We start from the raw sequence: 25566 nt of genomic DNA on the forward strand, positions 1-25566 counted from the left end.
TGTAGTTCTGGGCTGATTCCCCACCCTTCCCATGATCATTGAATTTCCACGAGGTGAGATCTTGCATGGAGCCCCAGACCGAGGGAGATTGACAAGTATATTATGTTTCTTCCATTTGCGAAAAATCGCACCAACTGTTGTCACCCTCTTATCAAGCTGCTTGGCGATGGTCTCGTAGCCCATTACAGCCTTGTGTAGGTCTACAATCGTGTCCCTGACATCCTTGGACAGCTCTTTGGTTTTGGCCATGGTGGAGAGATTGGAATCTGATTGATTGCGTCTGTGGACAGGTGTCTTTTATACAGGTAACAAGCTGATATTAGGAGCACTCCCTTTAAGAGAATGCTCCTAATCTCAGCTCATTACCTATATAGAAGGCTGCAAATAAGAAAGAAAATGGCGCACCAGCCTAGTGCATTATTCTCAGTGGGCTTTTAATGAAAAAAAGTGTTCAAAATAAGCTACTCACAAACATGCGATATAATCCAGCATATCAATTCCATAGAGCAACGTCCTTATTATAAGTCCAATGTCTCGTGAAGACGAAGGGCTGACGCGTTTTGAGGCCGTGCCTCTTCCTCTGAGCCTCTATATAGAAGACACCTGGGAGCCAGAAATCTTGCTGATTGGGGATCAAATACTTATTTCATGCATTAAAATGCAAATCAATTTATACATTTTTTTAATGGGTTTTTCTGGATATTTTTGTTGTTATTCTGCCTCTCTCTGTTAAAATAAGCCTACCAATAAAATTATAGATTGTTTCCTTGTCTGTTTCCTTGTCAGTTAACCTCCAACAAAGAAGGCAGCTCCCTGTTAATCATGGTAAACCACAGGGTCCCCAGGTATTTTTTTCCCTCACTGTAAGGTTTTGCTGCTTATTTATTCAGAAAGTCTGTCTCTTGCAAGCATGCTGTAGAAAAGGATCTGAGCTCTATGTGTGGAAGCAGTGGTCTCTCTGCAGAGGACTGCCATGCACTTTGCTTATTGCAGAGCTATAGGTCTGACTCAACAGGGGGTGCAAGGATCTTTTTTTTTTTTTTTTTTTTTTAACAGCATGCTGGCAGGGGACAGGCTGTGGCTACATTGAACACCTTTTGTTTTGTTGCACCTGGCATGTGTCTAGCAGATTTAAAAACGTAAAGTAGTTCTAAAGGCAAAATACTTTTTACCCTTCTGCATTAAGGTAAAAATCTTTCTGTGTGCAGCTCCCCCACCCCCAATACTTACCTAAATCCAATCTCAATCCAGCGCTGTGCTCAACAGTGGCTTTCCCAGCTCTCTCTTTCCTCACTGGAGATCGAGGCAGTAGCAAGAGTCATTGGCTGTCAATAACAGTCATTGAGGAGAGAGCAGGGGGCGGGGCAGAGCCTCAATATGTGTCAATAGACACACAGTGCAGCTCAGGAGTGAGCCCACAAAAATTGCCCCCATAGTAAGCAGCTTGCGAAGGGGGCACTCGGAGAGGAGCCAGGAGTGCTGGTGGGGGAACCCAGAAGAGGAGAATCGGGGCTGCTCTGTGCAAAGACAATTACTCAAATGACATTTTTAAAAAATCCTTTAGAATCACTTGAAAATCCAATCAGGCTTTACTTGTTTATCTGAAAATCCAATGTTGTATACAGAGCTGAATAGCTGAAGCTTATATTTGTATACACACCTAAATAATTGTGACACCTCTGCCTTCCTGCTCTGTTCATAAATGCCATAAAAAAAAAAAAAAATCAAACCAATGTGAGATAGTCACAAAAGAAAAAGCCATTGCTGGGCTGACCCTTTAGGAAACCTAGAATGCTTTGCAAAACTGCCATCATAGGAACACTCTGCAATACGATTTCTTTTTTTAAGTTAACAAACAAAATGAAATATATAATATATATATATATATATATATATATATATATATATATATATATATATATATATATATATATATATTTTTTTTTTTTTTCCTGGCTCATTGTCTGTATTTTGGCTGGGTTCACACTGGTGCAAATTGGATCCAGGTTTCGCATGTCAGGAGACTGACTGGCTCTCAATGGAACCCGGTTCACACGGCTTCGGGACAGCGGCAGAGCAGATTGCAGAAGGGTCCTGTGCATCTACTGGTCCATTTCAGGTCAAAATTCAGATCTGAAACAGTGAACAGGGACCCACCAGACCCTCTGCTGCAAGCTGCTCTGCACACAGTGTGAGTGAACCCAGCCTCAGAGACAGAAACGCAATCAGATGTTTCACACAGGAAGCCGGGGGGGGGGGGGGGTTAAAAACGGATGGCTGAGTTGCAGTTGCTTAGTCCACCCGCATTCTAACATTACAGCCAGGCAGGGCTGTACACATGCCCTGGTGCTTTGCAGCCACAACATTTTTAACTCGTGCTGCAGGGTTTGACAGGTACCACGGACATCAGTGAGGCCACACAGCAGTTGCCAACCAAACATTTGGCTTGCAGTTGTGGCAAAGCCCTGCAGTGTAAAATTGCCATTTAGCAATAAAAAAGCAAAACAAAACCAAAAAAACAAAACAAAAAAATAAACAAATAAACCAAACAAAAAAAATAATAAATAAACCAAAAACAAAACAAAAAAGACAGGTGCAATAGCACATCCAAAAGCCTGCTAGCCGCTTTACCACCCTCTGAAAAGTGATATACTACAGATCAATTTCCCGAGGGTGGTAAGCATTGCCACCAGTGTGAAAGAGCACCAAGTTGGTTGCGAGATCAATAGATTAAAGTTGGATACACGCTATACAACTTTTGTTAGTAGATTTCCTTTAGATTTAAGCCCCGTACACACGCACCGATTGTTGGCCGTAAATTTTCGGACAAAGTCCGATCGGCTGAGTGTCGGCTTGTTAGTATGATGCTTCCGACAACCGACTGCGACTTTTCAGCCGAAGAAAATCTGGTGTGCAAGCTATAAAATTTTTGTTGGCCGTCAACAAAACGGCCGATTTTCCGTCAGTCAGTACAGATTTCGGCAGACAAAAATCTGATGAGCAAGACTGGGCATGCTCAGAGAAGAAAAAACACACGGAAAGTTAACCATCACATGACATCACTTTGAAGTTGGTTTCTGTCGGCCAACAAAAGTCCAGTGCAAGTCTAGAGCTCATTTCAACCGACACAACAACACTGGACAAAAGTCAGCCGATCGGTCGGCCAACAATCAGTGCGTGTGTACGAGGCTTTACCTTCAACTATGTAGTGCAAGGATCTGCCAGATTGCATACAAATTGAACGTGTTTAGGTCTGACCTCATATTATATGGTTTTGGTAAATCTAAAGGAAAAAATCTAAAGAAAATTGTAAAGTGTGTATCCAGCTTTAGAACATCACAACGGATTTAACAACAAATGGGTCTCTGGTGTGTAATTGATCTTATTCTGGCGCCTCATTTGCGAAGCACTGTATATTTTACAATGTGTTGGTTAACACTTGGTTGTTTATAGGTCACAGACAGATTCCTTTATCTTTATTTGAATAAAAACTGATCGGTTTCAAGTGCAATGTATGTTCCACTATATCATTCATATCACTTTCCCTGCACACAACGTCTTTGGAAGATGAGGTTTGGTTACACATGCAGAGTATGTAAGGATAGCATTGACACATGACAAGTTGATGAAAAGTGGTGGAGAAGAGGACTGGGCTGAGTGTTTGTTACTCACACATAAAAGGCATTAAACAGCTGCAGTGGCGTGCATGCTTGACGTAACCACAATCTGGAGAGGGATCTCAATGAATAACCCGGCTCAGCAGGATCCTGTACACTACACAGCCTGATCTCCACATTCTATCCGCCAAAGAAAACTAGCAGGTTCATGTATGAAGGCCAACCATCCTCCATATGCTGGGACTGCAAAGCATGCCGGATGGCAATACAAACAAGCACCTGCTGCATGGTCTAATCACTTCAAAGGACTACTCCAGGGAAACCAATAAAAATACCCTTTAGGTCACTTACATATTCCTTTAACAGTCACTTTTCAGTTCAGCCAGTGCCTAAAATCTGATGAGTTGCAATATGCCAACGGCAAATGAAAATCAGGCTTGCAGTGGGTGTTGTCAATCTCCTTCTGCTATGCAGCCATATAGCAAACCAAGGTTTGGGTGGGTCAAAGTTTTAAATCACCGATCCACCCAGAAGTGTTGAGATTTAACCTGTTGGCTTTCTCTAACTTGTTAACCACTTCTGGGCCGGAAGGATTTGCCCCCTTAATGATCAGGCCCTATTTTGTGATTCGGCACTGCGTTATTTAACGGACAATTGCGCAGTGGTGCGACGCTGTACCTAATTAAAATTGATTTCCTTTTTTTCCCACAAATAGAGCTTTCTTTAGGTGGTATTTGATCACCTCTGTGATTTTTATTTTTTGCGCTATAACCAAAAAAAGAGTGACAATTCTGAAAAAAATTTTTTTTTTCACATTCTACTATATGACATCCCCCCCCCCCCCCAAAAAAAAATAAAAATACAATTTTTTTTTTAACATTTTAGGCCAATTTGTTTTCTGCTACATATTTTTGGTAAAAAAAAAAAAATCGCAATAAGCATATTTTGATTGGTTTGCGCAAAAGTTATCGCGTCTAATGTATGTCATTTTTATTGTTTTTTTTTTACTAGTAATGGCAGCGATCTGCGTTTTTTTGCGGGACTGCGACATTGTGGTGGACAGATCAGACCCCTGAATGACATTTTTAACACTTTTGGGGGGACCAGTGACATTACTACAGTAATCAGTGCTAAAAATATGCACTGTTACTTTAATAATGACACTGGCAGGGAAGGGGCTAATACAATAAGTGATCAAGGGGTTAAATGTGTACCTAGGGGAGTGTTTTCTAACTGTGGGCGGGGGGCAGGGCGGGGCTTGTGAAATGACCATAGAGACCTGTAATCCTATATAGAAGGATCACAGGGGCTATGTGATCATTCCAGGGAGAAAGACGGTCAGCTGTGTTTACAACAGCTACCCGTCCTTCTCTCTCAGCGGGGAGCGATCAGGCGGCAATCAGAGCTGTCTGCCCCGTGCATCGGGATCCCCTGTGACAAGGGGGAGCGCGCCGCCGGCGGCGTATGCTCGCCCCCTAGCTGCACGACCGATGTATACCTACGGTGGTTTGCGCAGGAGCGGCTGCCTGCCGCAGTATCTCTGTGAGCCAACTGAATGTTAAAAGCAAAAGACAATTTTTGAACGACATTTGTCCATTCATCGAATGTTCAAAGAATGTTTGTAAGAACATTTTCGTCCAAAAATCTATACGTGTATGGCCAGCATTAGGCTGGGTTCACACTGATGCGAATTGGAAGCGGTTTCCCTACATCTATTTCGCATGACAGGAGAGTGAGTCTTGCTCTCAATAGAGCTGGCTCACACAGCTCCGGGGCGGCTGCGGTCCGCAGTGGAAAAGGTTCCTGTGCGTCTTTAGCCCCGTACACACGTACCGATTGTCGGCCGTAAATATTCGGCCGACGACTGATCAGCCGATTGTAGGCTTGTTAGTATGATGCTTCCGACAGCCGACAGCGCATTTTCGGCCGAACAGAATCTGTCGTGCAAGCATTAAAATTTTTGTTGGCCAACACCAGAACGGCCGAATGTTCACCAGTCAGTACAGATTTCGGCCGACAGACAGCAGATTAACAAGACTGGGCATGCTCAGAAAAGAAAAAAGACAAGGAAAGTTAACCATCACATGACATCACTTCTGCAGTCGGCTGTTGTTGGCCGACAAAATTCATGTGCAGTCTTTTGCAGTTTTCAACAGACACGACAGCCCTGGACAAAAGACGGCCGATCGTTCGGCCGACGATCAGTACGTGTGTACGGGGCTTTAGGCTCTGTTTCAGGTCCGAATTCAGCCAAATATTCTCTACAGCGACTTGCAGTGCACTTGTAGTGCACAGTGGATTTGCCTTTAGTAAATAAACCCCATACTGAGTTTCTGACTTGCATGTCCGTGCAGAATCCTAGATCTGGATGGTTAAGCAGCTCAGCCATGCATTGCTGCTGATTGTGTATATAGTGTCCAGCTTCTACAATGTTATAGTGATGAAAGTTTACATCTAAAGTGACCACATTACATCGGCCTGTTGCGATTTTTGGAAAAACAAAAACGTTTTAATCATCCAATCATGTGAAAGCAAAAATGTTGTTTTTTAATTTTTCCTTGCACATTATTGTGTATTCTTTGCAAATTGAAGCTTTATCTCATTTATTAGGCTCTGGAGCAACTGCACTTGCAGAGTGCAACTGCATTTTACAAAGTGCACAAAGTTTGCCTTTAGAAAATCCACCCCTGAGTGTGAATTTCAGGAGCTCAGACTTTTCTCTGGTCCACTTACTGAGTGCTTGCCCTAGTCAGCAAATGGAATAATAGTGCATCCATAGACAGCCAAGCAATCAGCATTTTCAGAAAGAGATCAGTGATGGGAGCTTATGAATTTCCTTTATGACAGGTATACCTTGAATTAAAATGTATGGGGGAATTATTCTGCTGGAGGCGAACCAAAGCTCTGAGATCACATAGATGGAGTGGCACTGCTGCAGCTGGGATGAGGTACCGCAGGATCGGGTGACAAGTTTATGTAGCTCTAATCAAGCAAAGCCCGACAGATGCTTGTGTATACAGTATATAACTATACGTCAGCAAGTATAAGTGGCGGGGCGTGCACTAACCTCTGCCTTGTTATGAGAGTCTTCATAGTCGGTCTTCTCTTTTTCCAAACCAACCAGCTTTATCTTTAGGTTTGAGACATCGGCCATGAGGTCCAGCTTCTGGGTTTCAAGAGACGTCCGGCTCAAAAGCTCCTATTAAATAGAACGGAATTTTAGATTAAGCTTGGGGAACGAGTTTTGTTGTATTTGAATCTAAATATCACATGACAAGGGTATTCCAGTGAGAGCTAACCACCACTACTACTACTACTACTACTACTAGGCCATATCCCACATTTTTTTTTTATATAACAAAAGACTAGTGTAGCACTTTTCTCATTCCTATCATTAGCCCAAAACGTGATAAAATGAAATAAAAAATAAACCAACATCCTCAACAAACCTAATCAAGCAATGGCCCTACTCAACATTGGCATAGACCGATACCCTCCCGAGTTCCGCCCAGTAGTCTCCCACATCCTTCTGGCCACTCGATCCATAATAGTCAGAAATTGTAAATTGAACATCACACTCAATCTTTCGGACGTAACAAGGATAGTTGACCAAAACGACTCATGCGAACGTCTACTGGCCTTCAATACTCACATTTTGCCAAATCTCGGAAAATATATGGAAAACCCACACTGTGGTGCCATAACAGAATGTAATGGAATGTCTTCAATTCTAATAATACCCTGTAGACTATATAAATGATCTTTGTATCTAATCTCTGTCAGTATCTGTACAAATGTTTACCATTTGTTGTATCCCTTTTATACCTTAATAAAAATCTAATGTTCAAAAAAATAAAATAAAATAACAAACAAATCACAGTGAGTTCTGGTGACATCATGGCCCGCCCTCTTGACGGGTTTCGTCCAATAAAGACTTTCTCAAAGTTTTATAGGTATGCGATTCCCTGAGAATTTTTTAGTTCGGTTTTAGCCGTCATCCCTATAGTATCTTTGAAAAGGGAGGTTTGGTGCCTCAAGTCAAGGTGTGTGGGACTTTTGAAGGGCTAGTACACAAGGGGTATCTTAGATATAAAGTAAAATAATATTTATTCCAAAATAAGATATAAAGTAAATATCATACGTTTCAAGTTACAGCCGATATGTTACATATAGTGTATGGGTTAAAGACCCATAGGTGAAAGTGAAGAGGAATATGAAAGAAGTGACATCGTGGTGAAGTGACATTGGTCTCTCTCTTGAGGTCCGAACGTCTCGGATTGGCGTTGGATCTTGGTATGAGAGAGTTTTTTTTAATTCCTACGCGTTTCGGCGGGGGAGCCTTTTTAAAGGAAAAATGTCAACCATCTCTGTGAATATATGAAATGGTAGTAGAGGTATTTATTAATTTTATTTTGGCCATTCGGAAACATTTGTTTCGCCTATGGTCATGTAATACATACTTAAAAGAGTGATATGCTTGGGCCTGCTTATGGTCCTCGGGTCCTCATAAGAATCAACTGGGTCTCGCTACTGGGATATGCAAGGTGAAAATAAAATAAAATAAAAAATAAAAAATAATTTTATTTTCACCTTGCATATCCCAGTAGCGAGACCCAGTTGATTCTTATGAGGACTTATGAGGACCCGAGGACCATAAGCAGGCCCAGGCATATCAACAAATGGACCACCTTCAACATCAAACCTGAGCATCAACAAATGGACCACCTTCAACATCAAACCTGAGCATCAACAAATGGACCACCTTTAAAGTCCCTCATACTAGCTGCCGTCAAAGGCTAAACAATTCAGCATAGTAAGGCAGGAAGCTCTTTGAACACTGGTTGGCTTGAGATTGCCACTGACCACCTTTTTCCTCCAATCGACCCTTGAGACCCCAATCACCAGTCAGGTAAGAGGACCCTCTTATCTTCTCTTTCTTTAAACCTAAAGCATTCTGGCACCTTTCAACCCCATCCTGTGGCCCCAATGCCTAAGTCCTGCCCTCTTATTTGCTTCTTTTTTAGGCATCTGCTTTTATGAGTCTTGCATCTTCTTGGACACAGACATAGAATTATCAGCTTAGGCTAGCCAAGCACTTTAACAATGTCTTCTTGGCCGGTTTCTTTCTTTGGTTGGAACACTCTAGTCACATAAGCACTCCAGATCCCTGAAACTGCTGGTTTGTGGTTGTTGTACACATCCCTATAGAAACTGGAGACAAACCGGATTCTGGCATTTAATGTTTATGGGAATCTTGGTTCAATGGGAACTGCATACCATCCATGAACCAATTGTGTGGTCTGAGATCCAGGTTCCAGATCTAAATTCATGAAAATGCCAGCTTGGGGGATGAAAAAGGACCTTCCCCCAAAATGCGTTGGTTGTAGTTTATACAATATTTTATTTCAAGTTATCTTTAAGCTTTTTGACTATTTCTCCCAGGTGCTCCTTACTTTACTCATTAACTGAATATCTGTTTAATGGTTGGTTGAATGCGATTGGAGAAGCAGGGGCCTGAAGACCACAACTGGGTCAGCTCCTTACTGTACATTCTTTACAGATGAACATTCCTAAAGGAGAAATAGCTTTCTGGATTTATATAAAACAGGCCTAAACTGGTCCAGCGCTACTATACACCTACTAAGCCTGTAAAGAGGACCTGTCAGTTACAGTGTGCACTTTTACTTTATATAAAATGCCAAAGTTTCAGTGGGCAACACTGAGTGACATTTAACTCCCAGCAACAACAAGATTACGCCACAGTGACATCACCAAAAACCACAACAATATAAAATGCTACATGGGGGTTTTACATGGAAGCAAACATACTGACCCACCAAGCATGTATTGGGCACAGTTGCAGGGCTGTTGCATTGTGTTCATATTCACTTGAATCAAATGTGTTTGGTGGCGGTTCTGCCTGCCAAATGCATGGCATTTAATTTTAGCCGCAACCTGCCTACAGTGCTGGGTGGATGCATTTCTGTGCTGTTGAAGAGTGGTAAAACCGCAGTTTAACCACCTGCTTTTACTTGGCTGCCCAAGTAAACGTGCCCTTAAAGCGGTTCTAAAGGCAGAAGCTTTCTTTATCTTAAAGCGGTAGTATACTTCACTTTCTAACTTTTACCTACAGGTAAGCCTATAATAAGTCTTACCTGTAGGTAAAATTAATATCTCCTAAACCTGCACGGTTTAAGAGATGTTCACCCTGCATGCAGAAGCTGACACCAGCCGCGCATGCGCTCTGAAGGTCCAGCATATCTTGCCAGACCTTCAGAGCTCCTTGCCGGCTCCTTGCCGAAAAGTGAACTCCCGTGCGCATGCGCGGGAGTGACTTCATCGCGGCTCTGGCCACTCACAGCGCCGGAGCCGCCGAACCTGGAAGAGACGCTGAGGAAACATGTCAGCTGCCTCAGCGGTGTCCGGGTGACCGTGTTGGGGCTTCGTTCTAAGGTAAGTATAATGTGCTAGTATGTGATGAATACTAGCACAATATGCCATTGCCTGCAGGGTTTTTTTTTTTTGGGGGTGGGGATATAACCGCTTTAATGAAATATCTGCATTAAGATCAAAAACCTTCTTTGTGCAGCAGCCCCCATCACCCCCCCTAATACTAACCTGAGCTCCATCTGGATCCAGTGATGTTGCACGAGAGACTCGGCTGTCTGAGACTCTCCCTCCTGATTGGCTGAGACACACAATGGACGCCATTGGCTCCTGCTGCTGTCAATCAAAGTCAGTGAGCCAATGAGGAGAGAGAGGGGACCGAGCCATGGCTCCGTGTCTGAATGGACACACAGAGCAGCGGCTCGGGTGCCCCCCTATAGCAAGCTGCTTGCTGTGGGGGCACTTGGCAGGAGGGAGGGACCAGGAGCGTATGCAAGGGATTAGAGAAGAGGAGGATTGGGGCTGCACTGTGCAAAACCAACTGCACAGAGCAGGTAAGTATAACATGTTTGTCATGTTTAGACAAAAAAAGGAGACTTTAAAATACCTTTAGAGGGGTATTAAACCCAGAACCAAAAAGATAATTTATCGCAGCTTACCAATCCTTAGATGTGGTGACTGCATTCGTTTTCTTTTTTAGGTTTTTTTATCTGGTGATCTGGCCAGTAACACACCTCCTGTATTAGACTGCCTCCACTCTGGATGAAGGAGCACAGGGGCCACCTTTGGACAGCAGCATTGTCAGTCTGGGAGGAGGGAGTGTTAGATGTACTAGCAGATTCAGATACACTAACAGACTGAAGCCAAACTGCAACTCACACTTTATAAGCAGTTACAGCAACAGTTTTTTCCTTTTGGTATAAAGGCAGGGGCGGCTTGTCCATTGAGGGCGCAGGGGCACCGCCCCCCCCATCCATGCGTCCGGCCCCCTAATCTACATGCAGGGCGCCGGACGCATGGATTCCAATAGCGGATTATTATTATTTTTTGCAGCACACGATTAGAGCTAGAGGCTCTAATAGGCTTCAGAAAAGGGTGGGCTTGGATATTCGCTACTGTCACACTGACTATCCTCCCAGCCAATCAGGAAGAGGGTTGTGAGACCCCTTTCCTGTTTGGCTGAAAAGAGAAGCGATCTTACTGGCCAGGAAGAGGCAGAAGACACACGGCGGCTGGAGGAGGACAGCGGCTCAGCCATCCAGCACTCCCCGGCTCCCGACAGGAGGAAGGAGGTGAGGAGGTAAGAAGGCAGAGAGGGGAGGGGGGAGGGGGGGAAGGAATGTGTTGCCTGACTGACTGACCCGACGACCCGACCGACCGGGGGGGAAGGGTGCGCGCATTGGTTTGCCGCCCCCCGGAATTCCCGAGCACCAGCCGCCACTGGATAAAGGTTTACAATACACAAATAAAAGCTGATCAATGTAAGCAGCCGTCAGTGGTAAATGGTTTGTCTTATCCCTGTAGTCTGATACATTTTGCTGGAGAGCTTGTGCTTTTGAAAAACAAAAGACTTACTGGCTGGATCACCAGATTAAAATAGAAGAAAGAAAGCCTAAAAAAAAAAAGGAAAGCAGCCATCACAGCTAAGAATTGGTAAGCTGCAAATGTCTGCTTTTGGATTTATTACCACTTTAATAAAGCCTGCGCTAAGTAATAATTAATTTTAATTAAAAAGAGATTTTACTTCTGTCAAGAAAACAAAGTGATGTAATACAAGAAAACAGAAAAAAAGAACTCACTTTTAGAGCGATCTCTATCAGCCTTCTTAAAGGATCCGCTTCATCTGCGCTCACCTATGGCGTCAGCGGTCTGTGCCCAACGCAAGGTGCGCACTCCGAGCGACAAGTGGAGCGTAAAGAGCAATCCCGGTCCCTGCAGCCTCCTGTGTACAAACCCCTCCAGACAGTGACGATGTCTTCCACGTGGAGCCTGAAAACTTTTTTAGTAAGCGCTCCACTCTGAGGTCTGCCAGGAATACGGGAACCCCGAGCCATGTGCTGTTGTTAGGAGATAATTAAAAAGTCGGCTCTTCTATAAAAGAATCTCAGGCTGGCTCATACACGCAGCCTTCTGACCATAATGGCCCACAGAGGGAAGAACTCGCAGCTCAGCAAATGAGAAACAAATGTGAAGAGCAGACTGAGCCTCGCACAAAGTGCAGGAACAATGGGAATGTTGCCTCCGCATGTAACCCCTTTTTAGCCTGCAGAGTGGATCTAACAAATAGATGAGATGCCGAGCTGGTATTTATAGTTCCCGTAGGATTTAGAGAGGCCAAGGGGGGCGACTTCTGAAAATTAGGAGAAAAGTAAGGCCTTGTGCACACTGGACGTTGATGAGGCTTTGATGAGGCTCCTAGGGGCATCCAGCGTGTTTTTTTATTTCTGCCTTTAAATGCCCCTGCATGTTAGCCTATGGGGCTGATTTACTAAACAGGAGAGTTCAAATCTGATACATAAAATCAATCAGCTTCCAAGTTTTTTTTGCCAAAGCCTAATTAAACAAGCTGAAGTTAGAAGCTGTTTGGCAATGTTCATTTTCGTCAGCTGCATTTTTACAGTGACAAGAATGAAACGAAAAGAACAGCACACGTTCATCCACTGACAAAAACTATGACGAAAATCAATTCCGTTTTCGATAATGAACGAAAAGGAAATTAAAATGTGAGGCAGGGAGGTTTACTCTTGTGGACGAACTTCTGTTTTCCACGGAGCTCTGCCTGCTTCCGCTCCCAGCAAGCATGCGACTGTGCAGCCAACGTTACAGGCCTCCGAGTCCTCAGACGACCATCCAGAGCAGCACTGTGCATTACAGGAGTCCCAACAAGAGTCCCACAATGACCGTCCAGAACAGAGAGAACCCACTGTGAGTGTGTATATTACAATTAAAGGCCCGAGGCCTCCCCTCAGACCATCGTCCATCCAGAGCACTGTGTGTGCATTACAGGCCTCCTCTGACCACCGGCATCCAGAGCACTGTGCATTAAAGGCCATCCCTCAGACCCGAGACCACCATCCAGGACTGTGCAGCATTACAGGCCTCCTCTGACCACCGGCATCCAGAGCACTGTGCATTACAGGCCATCCCTCAGACCCAATACCACCATCCAGCACTGTGCAGCACTACAGGCCTCCTCTGACCACCAGCATCCAGAGCCCTGTGCAATACAGGCCATCCCTCAAACCTGAGACCACAATCTAGCACTGTGCAGCGTTATAGGCCTCCTCAGACCACCGGCATACAGAGCCCTGTCCATTACAGGCCATCCCTCAGACCTGAGACCACCATCTAGCACTGTTCAGCATTATAAGCCTCCTCTGACCACCGGCATCCAGAGCCCTGTGCATTACAGGCCATCCCTTAGACCTGACACCACCACCCAGGACTGTGCAGCATTACAGGCCTCCTCTGACCACCGGCATCCAGAGCACTGTGCATTACAGGCCATCCCTCAGACCCGAGACCACCATCCAGCACTGTGCAGCACTACAGGCCTCCTCTGACCACCAGCATCCAGAGCATTGAGCAATACAGGCCATCCCTCAAACCTAAGACCACAATCTAGCACTGTGCTGCATTATAGGCCTCCTCCGACCAACGGCATCCAGAGCCCTGTGCATTACAGGCCATCCCTCAGACCTGAGACCACCATCTAGCACTGTGCAGCATTATAGGCCTCCTCCGACCACCGGCATCCAGAGCCCTGTGCATTACAGGCCACCCCTCAGACCTGACACCACTATCCAGGACTGTGCAGCATTATAGGCCTCCTCTGACCACCGGCATCCAGAGCACTGTGCATTACAGGCCATCCCTCAGACCCGAGACCACCATCCAGCACTGTGCAGCACTAAAGGCCTCCTCTGACCATCAGCATCCAGAGCATTGAGCAATACAGGCCATCCCTCAAACCTGAGACCACAATCTAGCACTGTTCAGCATTATAGGCCTCCTCTGACCACCGGCATCCAGAGCCCTGTGCATTACAGGCCATCCCTCAGACCTGAGACCACCATCTAGCACTGTGCAGCATTATAGACCTCCTCTGACCACCCGCATCCAGAGCCCTGTGCATTACAGGCCATCCCTCAGACCTGACACCACCATCCATCACTGTGCAGCATTACAGGCCTCTCAGAGTCAGACCACTATCCCAGAGCACTGTGAAGCATTACAGGCCTCTCATACCACAATCCAAAGCACTTTGCAGCATTACAGGCCCCTCATACCACCATCCAGAGCACTGTGAAGCATTTCAGGCCTCCTTTAGACCACCGTCCAGAGCACTGTGAAGCATTACAGGCCTCCTCAGACAGACCACCGTCCAGAGCACTGTGCAGCATTACAGGCCTCCTCAGACAAACCACCGTCCAGAGCGCTGTGTAGCATTACAGCCACAGTCTAGAACACTGTGCAGCATTACAGGCCTCCTCAGACCACCGTCCAGAGGACTGTGCAGAATTACAGGCTTCCTCAGACAGACCACCGTCCAGAGCACTGTGCAGCATTACAGGCCTCCTCACACCTTCCAGAGTGGCCAAACCTCTATCTGTGAGTTTGTACATATCCTAATACCATAAATAATAACATATTCGATTTTATTACTCCAAGAGTATAGAATGAGTTTGGAAATTCTATAGAAAGGCTTAAATAATGCGTTACAATTTAAATAAACACATTCGATTTTAGTTGACTAAAATGATTTTATTCAATTAAAATGTACTGGAGATTTTAGTCGACTAAAGTACGACTAAAACAATTTCAGATACAAAAATGGGGGCAATAGGTTTTAACCCTCTAAATGCAGCACCAATGCGCCATGTTGAATGAGGTTGTTGGGAGGTTGCAGCATGATCCCATTCAGTCGATTGGGTTGCTTTCACTGGGTGGTAGTGCCTGTTGAACACAACAGGGGCTATGTTTCCTGCCATGGCCACAAGCAAAGCAGTGCGACCTCTAGGCATGTATTCATCCCCCATCGCTGCCTTTGCAGCTAAAGGGGGAGCGGTAGGGGGGCAGTATAAACACGGTTCATCCACAAGTCTAAACAATCCCCTAGTGTAGGTATGTAAGTGGGGCATTCATGACCATGTAACTTAAAACGAAGTCCATCTTTTCAGCCATTTACATGTTACACCCATATTTACGGTGTAACATGAAACATGGTTACAGTCTGCAACCTGGGCACTGAACATAACGTATGTGTTCTTGTGTTTGTGCTGGGAGTGCGCTGCACAACCCGTCTCAGTACAGAGACTGGGATCTCACTGAGAGGCCTCCTACGATCGGGAACCAGGAGCCCGGGTCTCCTACTAACAATCGGGAACCAGGTCCCCCGGGTCTCCTATTAAGAATCGGGAACCAGGAGCTCAGGTCTCCTTCTAACAATCGGGAAACAGGACCCCCGGGTCTCCTATTAAGAATCAGGAACCAGGAGCCCCAGGTCTCCTTCTAACAATGGGGAACCGGGAGCCCCGGGTCTCCTGCTAATGATTGGGAACCAAGAGCCCCTGGTCTTCTACTAAGGATCAGGAAACGGGAGCCCCGGGTCTCCTACTAACGATAGTAGAAGTGCTTTTTTTGCTTTTCATGACATATGAGCTGGATGATGGCTGATCCTTTATGCACCATTGCCTTATGGATGGTTGATCGGTTAATTGCCTATTTGGGCCACCTATGATGTAGTGGTCATTGTGATCTGGTAAGGGGATTACCTATACCAAATAGGGTATGAAGCTTCTTTCTGGTTTTCCAGTCACCCTCTTCCCCTATCTGCATATGGTTCTTTTGGGAATGGTGGTGTCATCTACTTTTTCTCTCCTGGATTTGACCATTAATTTATGGACTTTCCTGTATAATTTACATATACTGTGATATATATTTTATATATTGGTTCTATAATAGTACCACTGAATTGGCGTAGGGCCAATGTGGTGCCTATATTTAAAAAGGGATCAAAGTCTTTGCCAAGTAACTATAGACCTGTTAGTTTAACTTCTATAATCGGGAAGATACTGGAGAGTTTAATAAAAGACCACATAGATGAGTTGTTGCTGGAAAAAAATATTTTAAGCAACAGACAGCATGGATTCATGAAAGATAGAAATTGTCAAACAAACCTGATTTCTTTCAGGAGGTAAGTAAAACCTTGGACAGAGGGGTGGCTGTGGACGTAGTATACTTGGATTTTGCAAAAGCATTTGACACAGTTCCCCTCACACGGCTAATGTGTAAGGTAAAGTCTACAGGCTTGGAAAGATCGGTTTGTAATTGGATAGAAAATTGGCTAAAAGATAGAATTCGGAGAGTAGTGGTTAATGATTTTTACTCTGAATGGTCTAAGGTTATCAGTGGTGTACCCCAAGGTTCAGTGTTGGGACCCTTACTTTTTAATAGCTTTATAAATGATATAGGGTCTGGGAATAAAAGGACCATGTCATGTTCGTAGATGACACCAAGCTTTGCAGTGGAATAACTTCCTTACAGGATGTCTCCAACTTACAAGCTGACCTCAATGCACTGTTTCATTGGGCAACTATGTGGCAAATGGGGTTTAATGTTGATAAATGTAAAGTTATGCACTTTGAGGCTAAGAATATGCATGCATCATACATACTAGGGGGAGTAGAACTGGAGGAATCCATAGCAGAGAAGGATCTGGGTGTTCTGGTAGATCATAAGCTTAATAATACCATGCAATGTCAAGCTGCGGTTTCCAAAGCAAGCAAAGTCCTTTCTTGTATTAGGAGAGGCATGGACTCCAGAGAGAGAGAGAGATATAATTTTTCCCCTGTACAAATCATTAGTAAGACCTCAGCTAGAATATGCAGTTCAGTTTTGGGCACCAGTTCTTAAAAAGGATATCGGGGGAACTGGAGAAAGTGCAGAGAAGGGCAACCAAACTGATAAGAGGCATGGGGGACCTCAGCTATGAGAAAAGATTAGAGGAACTGAATTTATTCTCTCTTGAGAAGAGGAGATTAAGGGGATATGATCAACATATATAAATACATAAGGGGTCCATATAGTGAACTTGGTGTTGAGTTGTTCACTTTAAGGTCAACACAGAGGACAAGGGGGCACTCTTTACGTCTAGAGGAAAACAGATTTAGTCTCCAAATATGGAAAGGTTTCTTCACTGTAAGAGCTGTGAAAATGTGGAATAGACTCCCTCCAGAGGTGGCTCTGGCCAGCTCACTAGATTGCTTTAAAAAAAGGTCTGGATTCTTTCCTAGGTGTACATAATATACAGTAAGTGGGTACTAATTTTTTTTTTTTTAGGTAAAGTTGATCCAGGGAATATCCGATTGCCTCTCGGGAGATCAGGAAGGAATTTTTTCCCCCTGCTGTAGAAAATTGGATCATGCTTTTCTGGGTTTTTTCGCCTTCCTCTGGATCAACTGCGGGTATAGGATTGTGTATATGGGATTGTATGGTTGGGTTTTCAATACTGTTTTTTTTTTCTTTTTCTTGGTTGAACCGGATAGACTTGTGTCTTTTTTCAACCTGACTATGTAACTATATAATCTTGATTAGCGCTGCACTATTTGCATGTTAATCATTAAGAGTGCATTTATTATTATTGTTTTTTTTCAAAAGTGGAATTAGCCTTCAATTTTTTATGAGAAATTTCCACATTTTAGCTAATGATATAACCTTTGTGAAACATATGGAGAGCCATATTTAAAATGGGAATACAACTGGCAGGCATTGAGCCTCCTGCTGATGGAGAGAACCTGCTGCTCATATCATAGAATACCGTTCAGGATTAACATTCCCGGGATAAAGGTTCTGCTGAACAACAGTTGCAACAGCAGCAGCTAAGAATAGACAGATGACGGGTGTTGCGTCTGCTGGAGAATAATGGAGTGCAGGGTGGAAATGTTATTTTATGGCACATACTGTATATGAAGAATGCAGGTCACTGATCTTCCCTAATGCAAACTTTGATGTCATATTTGTAAAAAAATAAAATTACACCTTTTCTTCAAGCCAAACCTGAACACTTTAGCGGCACATTGCAATTTGTTGTGTAGTGCGGCCCAGCAAACAGTGAGTGTGGCCAAACTGTGTTAACAGATGGTAACAGATTTGTATGGGACTATCTCGGTTACTTGGGGAACCACAGTCTGGTCTGAATAAGGTGTCTGGGTTTCAGGCAGACTAAAATATGACTCAAAACCTGGACTGTCCAGGTGAATCCAGGTCAGGTGGCAACCCTAGGTGTCACCCCCCCCCCTCATTATAATAGAGAGGTCAGCGTCACCCCCTCCTTCTTTACAATACACAGGTCAGTGTGGACCCCCCATAACACAGAGGTCAGTGTCACCCCTCTTTTTCATAATATAGGGGTCAGTGTGACCCCCACCATAATACAGGGGCACCCCACAGAGACCCCCCATGAGATTCATTGGACTGGAGGTTGGACAGGAGGTATGTGTGTCTGGGTTTCAGATGGACAGAAACCCGGACGCATGTGTCAAAACCCAAAATGTCCAGGCTAAAACTGGACAGGTGGCAACCCTACACAGAGGGCCTTGTTCAGCTCCACACCAATGAACCTACGTTTGATAATAAAATGTTATTGCTAGTTTATATTAAAATATAAGAGTGATAGCATCACATGAATCCAAAGTGGACAGCATAGGAACTGTAAGTTTTTTTTTTTTTTTTTTTTATATATATACTTTACCTTTTCCAGATATCTCCATGCCTTTCACCTGCCACACAGGGCAGGCTTCCTATTCAGACCTTTGCATTGCGGTGGTTGGCCAATCAGTATGTCCTCAGTCTCCCGGGTTGAATGAGGCTAGGCTTTTTTCAACCTGGAAGATTGAGGACCTCTAGTGGTGAAATTTAATTACTGCAAAGGACAGTGCCCGAGAGGAGGTGAATATTGTACTAAGCAGGGTGGATAAAAATCAATGATTTTTTTTTCTACCCCCTTAATGACCAGGCCATTTTTGGCGATACGGCACTGCGTTATTTTAACTGACAATTTCGTGGTCAGGCAATGCTGTACCCAAATAAAATGCATGCCTTTTTTTTTCCACGTATAGAGCTTTCTTTTGGTGGTATTTGATCACCTCGGCATTTTTACTTTTTGTGCTATAAACAAAAAAAGAGCGACAATTCTGAAAAAAAAAAGAAGAATCTGATCACATTTATTGCTGTCACAAGGAATGTAAACATTCCTTGTGACAATAATAGGCAGTGACAGGTACTCTTTATAGAGGGTTAGACCCCAAACCCCTCTAATGCACTTCAAAATATTCAAAGCGCTGAAATTGGCATTTTTAAATACTCTCGGTTTTTTTAAACCGGCGTTGTTAGCAGCCGAGTAAACTGGAAGTGACGTTGTGACGTCACTTCCGGGTTTCTTGATCGGAGACCTGATCGAAGCTGAATCCGGCTTCGTTCGGCACTCTAATCATCTGGCAGACGTGCCGCCGGGAGACCCGGGCAGAGCGGCGGAAGGCGCAGGGGACGTCCCCTCCCGCTCGCTGGGATAACGGCCGATCGGCTGCTGAATCACATCAATTGTTATCACCAGAAAGACGACCACTGGCTCTAAAAAACGGTACCGGGGTGATGCTTCTAGCTGCACCCATCACCCCGGTACAACCACTTCTTCAAGCCAACGTACAGGTATGTCTGTTTGCGGGAAGTGGTTAAGCAAATACAAGAATATGTAATGTAATGTTATTGTTTTAGTTAAATAAAAGAATTTGAGTAGTTCTGCAACTATGTGTGATTAACCTAAAATCAGTTCTGATATCGCTGTTTTACTAACCTGACCGCTTATTATTCTAAATAGGAAACCACCTTAATTTTGTTTCCAAATATTAACCACTTAACCACTTAGTCCCCGTTCACACTAAGGCGACCTGTGAGGCGACCTGATCGCCTCACAGGTCGCCGTAGGTCGCCTTCCATAGGGAAGCTGCGGACCCGTTCTAATAGGAGCGACACAAGTCGCTCCGACTTAGAAAAAGGGTCCGGAGCTTCTTTGGGGCGACCCGGAGGCGACCGCCATGGACTTCAATGTTATGAAGTCCGTGGCGGCCGCTCCCAGGTCACGGCGCGCTGCTCGCACCGCGACCTCAGAGGTCGCCCCCCCCCCCCCAAGTTGGATCGCGGCAATGTGAACGGGGCCTTAAGCCCCAGGCCTATTTCGGACACTTTTTATTTACAAGTTAAAATCAGTATTTTTCCCTAGAAAACTACTTAGATCCCCCAAACATTATATATATGTTTTTAGCAAAGACTCTGGAGAATAAAATTTCGGTCATTGCAATATTTTTTGTCATGCGGTATTTGCGCAGCGGTCATTAAAACGCCATTTTTTTGGGAAAATTACAAAAAAATCACATTTCACTGCATTTGAAAAATACTAGACAGTAAAGTTAGCCCATTTTTTTTGTATATTGTGAAAGATGATGTCACGCCGAGTAAATAGATACCCAACATGTTACGGTTTAAAAGTGCGCACACCCGCGGAATGGCGACAAACTACGGTTTAATACAAATCTCAATATGCGACGCTTTACAATTTTTTAACGGTTACCAGTTTAGAGTTAGAGTGTAGCTCTTTTTTTTTTAATTATTGCTCACGCTCTGGCGATCGCGGCGATACCTCACATGTGTGGTTTGAACATTTAATTTGCGGCTTGACTTCCGTATACGTTTTCTTTCGTGCGCGAGCTAACGGTGACGGAGGCGGCTAAAAATGTTTTTTTCCTATTTATTTTCTTTTTTTTAACTTTATTACAGGTTTAAAAAAAAAAATAAAATCTGATCACTTTTATTGCTGTCACAAGCAATGTAAACATCCCTTGTGACACCAATATGCAGTGACAGGTACTCTTTATGGAGGGATCGAGGGTCTAAAAGACCCTAGACCCCTCCACTACACTTTCCTGTATGCAAAACGCCGAAAACGCCATTTTTGCATACAGCTCTTTTTTAAATCAGCAGAGTAACCCGGAAGTGACGTCATGCACGCCGCCTCTGGGTTACGTCATCGGAGGCCCGATCGAAGCAGCTTCCGGCTTAGATCTGGACTCCATCCAGCCAGCGGACGCACCGGCTGGGTGCTCGGGTCTTCTGGTGGGACGGGAGGCCCGGGCAAAGTCACGGAAGGCGGGTAACGATCGAGCGGCTCCCGAGCCCCATCGGTTGTTACCGACGGAAAGCCGACTGTTGGCTCTAAACCACGGTACCGGGATGGTGTCTCTAGCTAGAGGCATCATCCCGGTAAACCCCGCAAAGTTTGCCGACGTAGCCCTACGTCACTTTGCGGTAAGTGGTTAAGGACTGGGCCTATTTCTGACACTTGTTGTTTACAAGTTAAAATCAGTATTTTTTGAACCCCAAAACATTATATATATTTTTTAACAAAGAATAAATTGGCGGTTGTTGCAATATGTTTTTGTCACGCAGTATTTGTGCAGCGGTCTTTCAAATGCAATTAAAAGAAAAAAAATACATTTCACTCCATTAAAAAAGAAACTAAACAGTAAAGTTAGCCCAATTTTTTCTATAATGTGAAAGATAATGTTATGCTGAGTAAACAGATACCCAACATGTCATGCTTCAAAATTGCGCACGCTCGTGGAATGGCGACAAACATTGGTACTTAAAAATCTCCATAGGCTATGCTTTAAAAATTTCTACATGTTACCAGTTTAGAGGTAAAGAGGAGGTCTATGGCTAGAATTATTGTTCTCACTATAATGATCAAGTCGATATCTCACATGTGTGGTTTGAACACCGTTTACATATGTGGGCGAGACCTGCGTATGTTCGCTTCTGCGTGCAAGCTTGGAGGGACGGGGTGCTTTAAATATATTTATTTTACCTTTTTTTTTTTTTTTTACACTGACCCTTTAAAACAAATTTTTTTGATCACTTTTACTCCTATTACAAGGAATGTAAACATCCCTTGTAATAGAAATACGCAGGACAGGTCCTCTTTAATGTGAAATCTGGGGTCAAAAAGACATTAGATCTCACATATACACTAAAAAGCAAAAAACAAAAACAAAAAAAAAAGTAATTTTTTTCATCATGAAAAAAATTGGTCCCTTTAAGTCTGTTGGGAGGAAATGAGGTATGACGTCACTCCGGTCCTCCAAGGCCAAGGAGTCGAGTGGGGCCAGCTTGCCCTCACTCGACTTCCTGCCTAGAAGGGGAGAGGACTGGATCGTTTTCCCTGCTACCGACGGCTCCGGCAAGTGGGGAAAATGCCCGGGAAGCTGTGGGCGGGGGCCCCTCTCCTGCCGCCCATAAAAGTGATCCCGCGGCGAATCTGCCGCTGTGACCACTTTTATGTGAAAGAGGACCGCCCACCCAGTAAAAAAATACGTTATGGCAGCTATCTGCCAACGTCAAAGTAGCGACGTATAACTGCGGCAGGCGGTCCGGAAGTGGTTAAAGATTCTAACTACCAGCAAGAATGAGTCCTTCCATTTAAAGAGCACCTGTCATTTTAGATCCATCATGGCAGCGCCTGCTAGCGGGCATCCAATCACCTGCTGCCACCACGTTCCTCACCTTGTTGTATCACTGCCGCATCACCAGCCGCCCTATAAAGTGAATGGGACTGTCGGTGAGTCAACAGCTAGTCAGAGGAGGAGCTGCTGCAGGACAGAAATGACAGTTGCTCTTTAACAATTATGATTTAAATCGAGTTGATTTAAATCAAGTCTTTTCACTACTGATTTAAATTGTAATTTAAATAGACTTGATTTATATCAAATCCACCCTGGTACCAAGAGCAGTTGTTTTTTTTTTTTAATTTTAACCCTTAATGAGGGACTCCTAAAAAAAAAACAGGCTTACTGCTGGTTGGACAATGAAGAAGTGACCCCGCTTTTAGTAGATTTGACCTCACTTCCTGTGCTTGTGACACCCTCTCCACCTGTCACTGAACAGAAGCTATTTTTTTAACTGTAATTAAAGAAATACTTGTGTGATGTGTCAGTTTGCTTTGCTAAACCTTCTCATTTAATTAATCGGATTTGTATTTACTTGTAGATAGCACAGTCACCCTTTAGTTTTCTTACACATTCCTACAAAGGTATTCATTTATAAAAGGAGTGGAACCAGTTTTCAGGTCAGCTGGTGCAATCACCTGAAATAGGTTTTATGATCTGCAGCATGCCAGCCTCAGTGAGTCACCCCATGTATGCATTGCTCCACTGATAACGCAGCATCATGTAGGTGTGTTACCCGCGTACTTAGCTGCTGGGCTGGAATTGCAATTTAACCACTTCTAGACCGGAAGGTTTACCCCCTAATGACCAGGCCATTTTTTTGCGATTCGGCACTGCGTTACTTTAACGGAAAATTGCACGGTCCTGCGACACTGTATCGAAATAAAATTGATGACCTTTTTCCCCACAAATAGAGCTTTCTTTTGGTGGTATTTGATCATTTCTGCGATTTTTTTATTTTTTTGCACTTTAAACAAAAAAGAGCGACAATTCTGAAAAAAAAAAAAAAATATATATATATATATATATATATATATATATATATATATATATATATTTTTCACATTCTGCTATAACATTCCCAAAATAAAAATGTAAAAATCAAAATGTTTCATCCTTTTAGACCAATTTGTATTCTACTACATATTTTTGGTAAAAAAAAGTAGCAATAAGCGTATTTTTTTGGTTTGCGCAAAAATGATTCCATCTACAAAACGAAACGCGTAGGAAGGAGGTTAGACATGTGACGTCATCGTGCACCTGGCCATGGTGGACATGTTTTAGGATGGAAACAGTCGGTTTCCTAGAAACAATTCGTTTTTTACTTCTGTTGAATGTGAGTTTATTACTTGATTATTCTTAATAAATCTACTCCTATTTGAACGAACTACCCCATGAGTGTCCATTTTTACATTTATGAGCCACATGAGCCTCTGGATTTATACAAAGAGGATTTTTTTGCCATTTGAGAGGGATCCTTAAGGAATGAATGGAGTTTGGGCTTCTAATTGCCAAGGATACTATCATGCAATTTTGACCTTCCCTACAGGAGGTCCACATCTCGGGGTAAGAGGCAGTGTGTTCAGTGGTGGCTCTCTTTGGATCTCTACCTGATCAACCCTCGCATTTGCTTCTATGTTTAAATCTTTGATCTCATTAGATTTTGGACTTTCATTTATTTATAGTGCTGCACTTTTCTCTGATATTGTCATTTTTATGCTTTTAATTCTGCATATACTGTAAACCCCCCTCCATTGCGGGGGTTACGTTCCGGACCCAGTCGTGCAAAGTGAAAATCCGCAAAATAGAAAAACCCTATTAAAATACACTGTAGGCATGTTTTTTTTTTACTGTCACTGTACTTTTGAAAACATTTTAAGGTTTTTAAAAACACTTTTAAAACAACAGAAACTCATTTAAACACAAAAAAGATACTGAGAGACATAGCAAGAGCTATGGAAAACACAAAAATATTTAATTTTTAATGATTTATATAGTAAAATAACATTACAGAAAAAAACATAATATACCAGGACCGCAAAACCTGAACCGCGATGGAGCGGGGGTTTACTGTATGTGCCAGCAGCTTGATTTTAGCAACCATTTGATTTTTGAGCTATTTATGTGATCATCTGATATAGGAGTTATTTATGTCATCCTAGCGCAACTTTTTGACATTTTTATATCGCGTCTACAGACTAGGGGAAAGATTTATGTCCGTTTTATTTTTTTTACTAGTAATGGCGGCGATCTGCGATTTTTAGCGGGACTGCGACATTGCGGCGGATAGATCGAACCCCTAGCTGACATTTTTGACACATTTGGGGGGACCAGTGACATTATTACAGTAATCAGAGCTAAAAATATGCACTGTCACTGTAATAATGACACTGGGAAGGAAGGGGTTAACACCAGGGGTGATCAAAGGGTTAATAGTGAGCCTAGGGGAGTGTTTTCTAACTGTATGGGGGATGGGCTTGTGAAATGACTACAGAGACCTGTGATCCTATATAGAAGGCTCACAGGCGCTCTGTGATCATTTCAGAGAGAACAACGGTCAGCTGTGTTTACACACAGCAGGAGGCGGGTCACAGGAGGAGCGGCGGTGATCAGCATCGGCCTCCCGCGATCGTCAGAGAAACTGACAGAAGACCTGCCTGCTTATGTGAACAAAGCAGGCGAGTCTTCTGTCACACAGGCAGGGAGATATAAGGAGTTTCAGCTAAGCTGAGACCCCCGATCTCTCTGTGCCTGTCATAGAACCCCCCCCCCCACAGTCAGTAGGTATATTATTTAGGCATACATTAACCCCTTTGTTCAGCCCCAATGTTAACCCCTTCCCTGCCAGTGTCATTTATACAGTAACAGTGGATATTATCTAGCACTGATTACTGTATTAGTATCACTGGACCTCAAAAAGTGTCAAAAATGTCAGTTAGGGGTCCGATTTGTCCGCCGCGATGTTGCAGTCCCGCTAAAAATCGCAGATCACCGCCATCACTAAT

The 25566-nt window shown here is 43.7% G+C and overlaps 1 protein-coding gene across 2 annotated transcripts in view; it reads right to left on the reverse strand.

Annotated features, from left to right (window-relative positions):
• The window catches only part of PPFIBP2 (PPFIA binding protein 2), a 364249-nt gene that overhangs the window by 108673 nt on the left and 230010 nt on the right, over window positions 1-25566 (reverse strand). For both annotated transcript variants that reach the window (XM_082270389.1, XM_082270388.1), the window contains exon 7: window positions 6685-6816. In XM_082270389.1, the coding sequence (XP_082126515.1) occupies window positions 6685-6816 (132 nt within the window). The remainder of the gene's footprint in view (window positions 1-6684; window positions 6817-25566) is intronic.

Source organism: Pelophylax lessonae (assembly GCF_965119305.1).
Source record: "Pelophylax lessonae genome assembly, chromosome: 10".
Taxonomy (NCBI): Eukaryota; Metazoa; Chordata; class Amphibia; order Anura; family Ranidae; genus Pelophylax; species Pelophylax lessonae.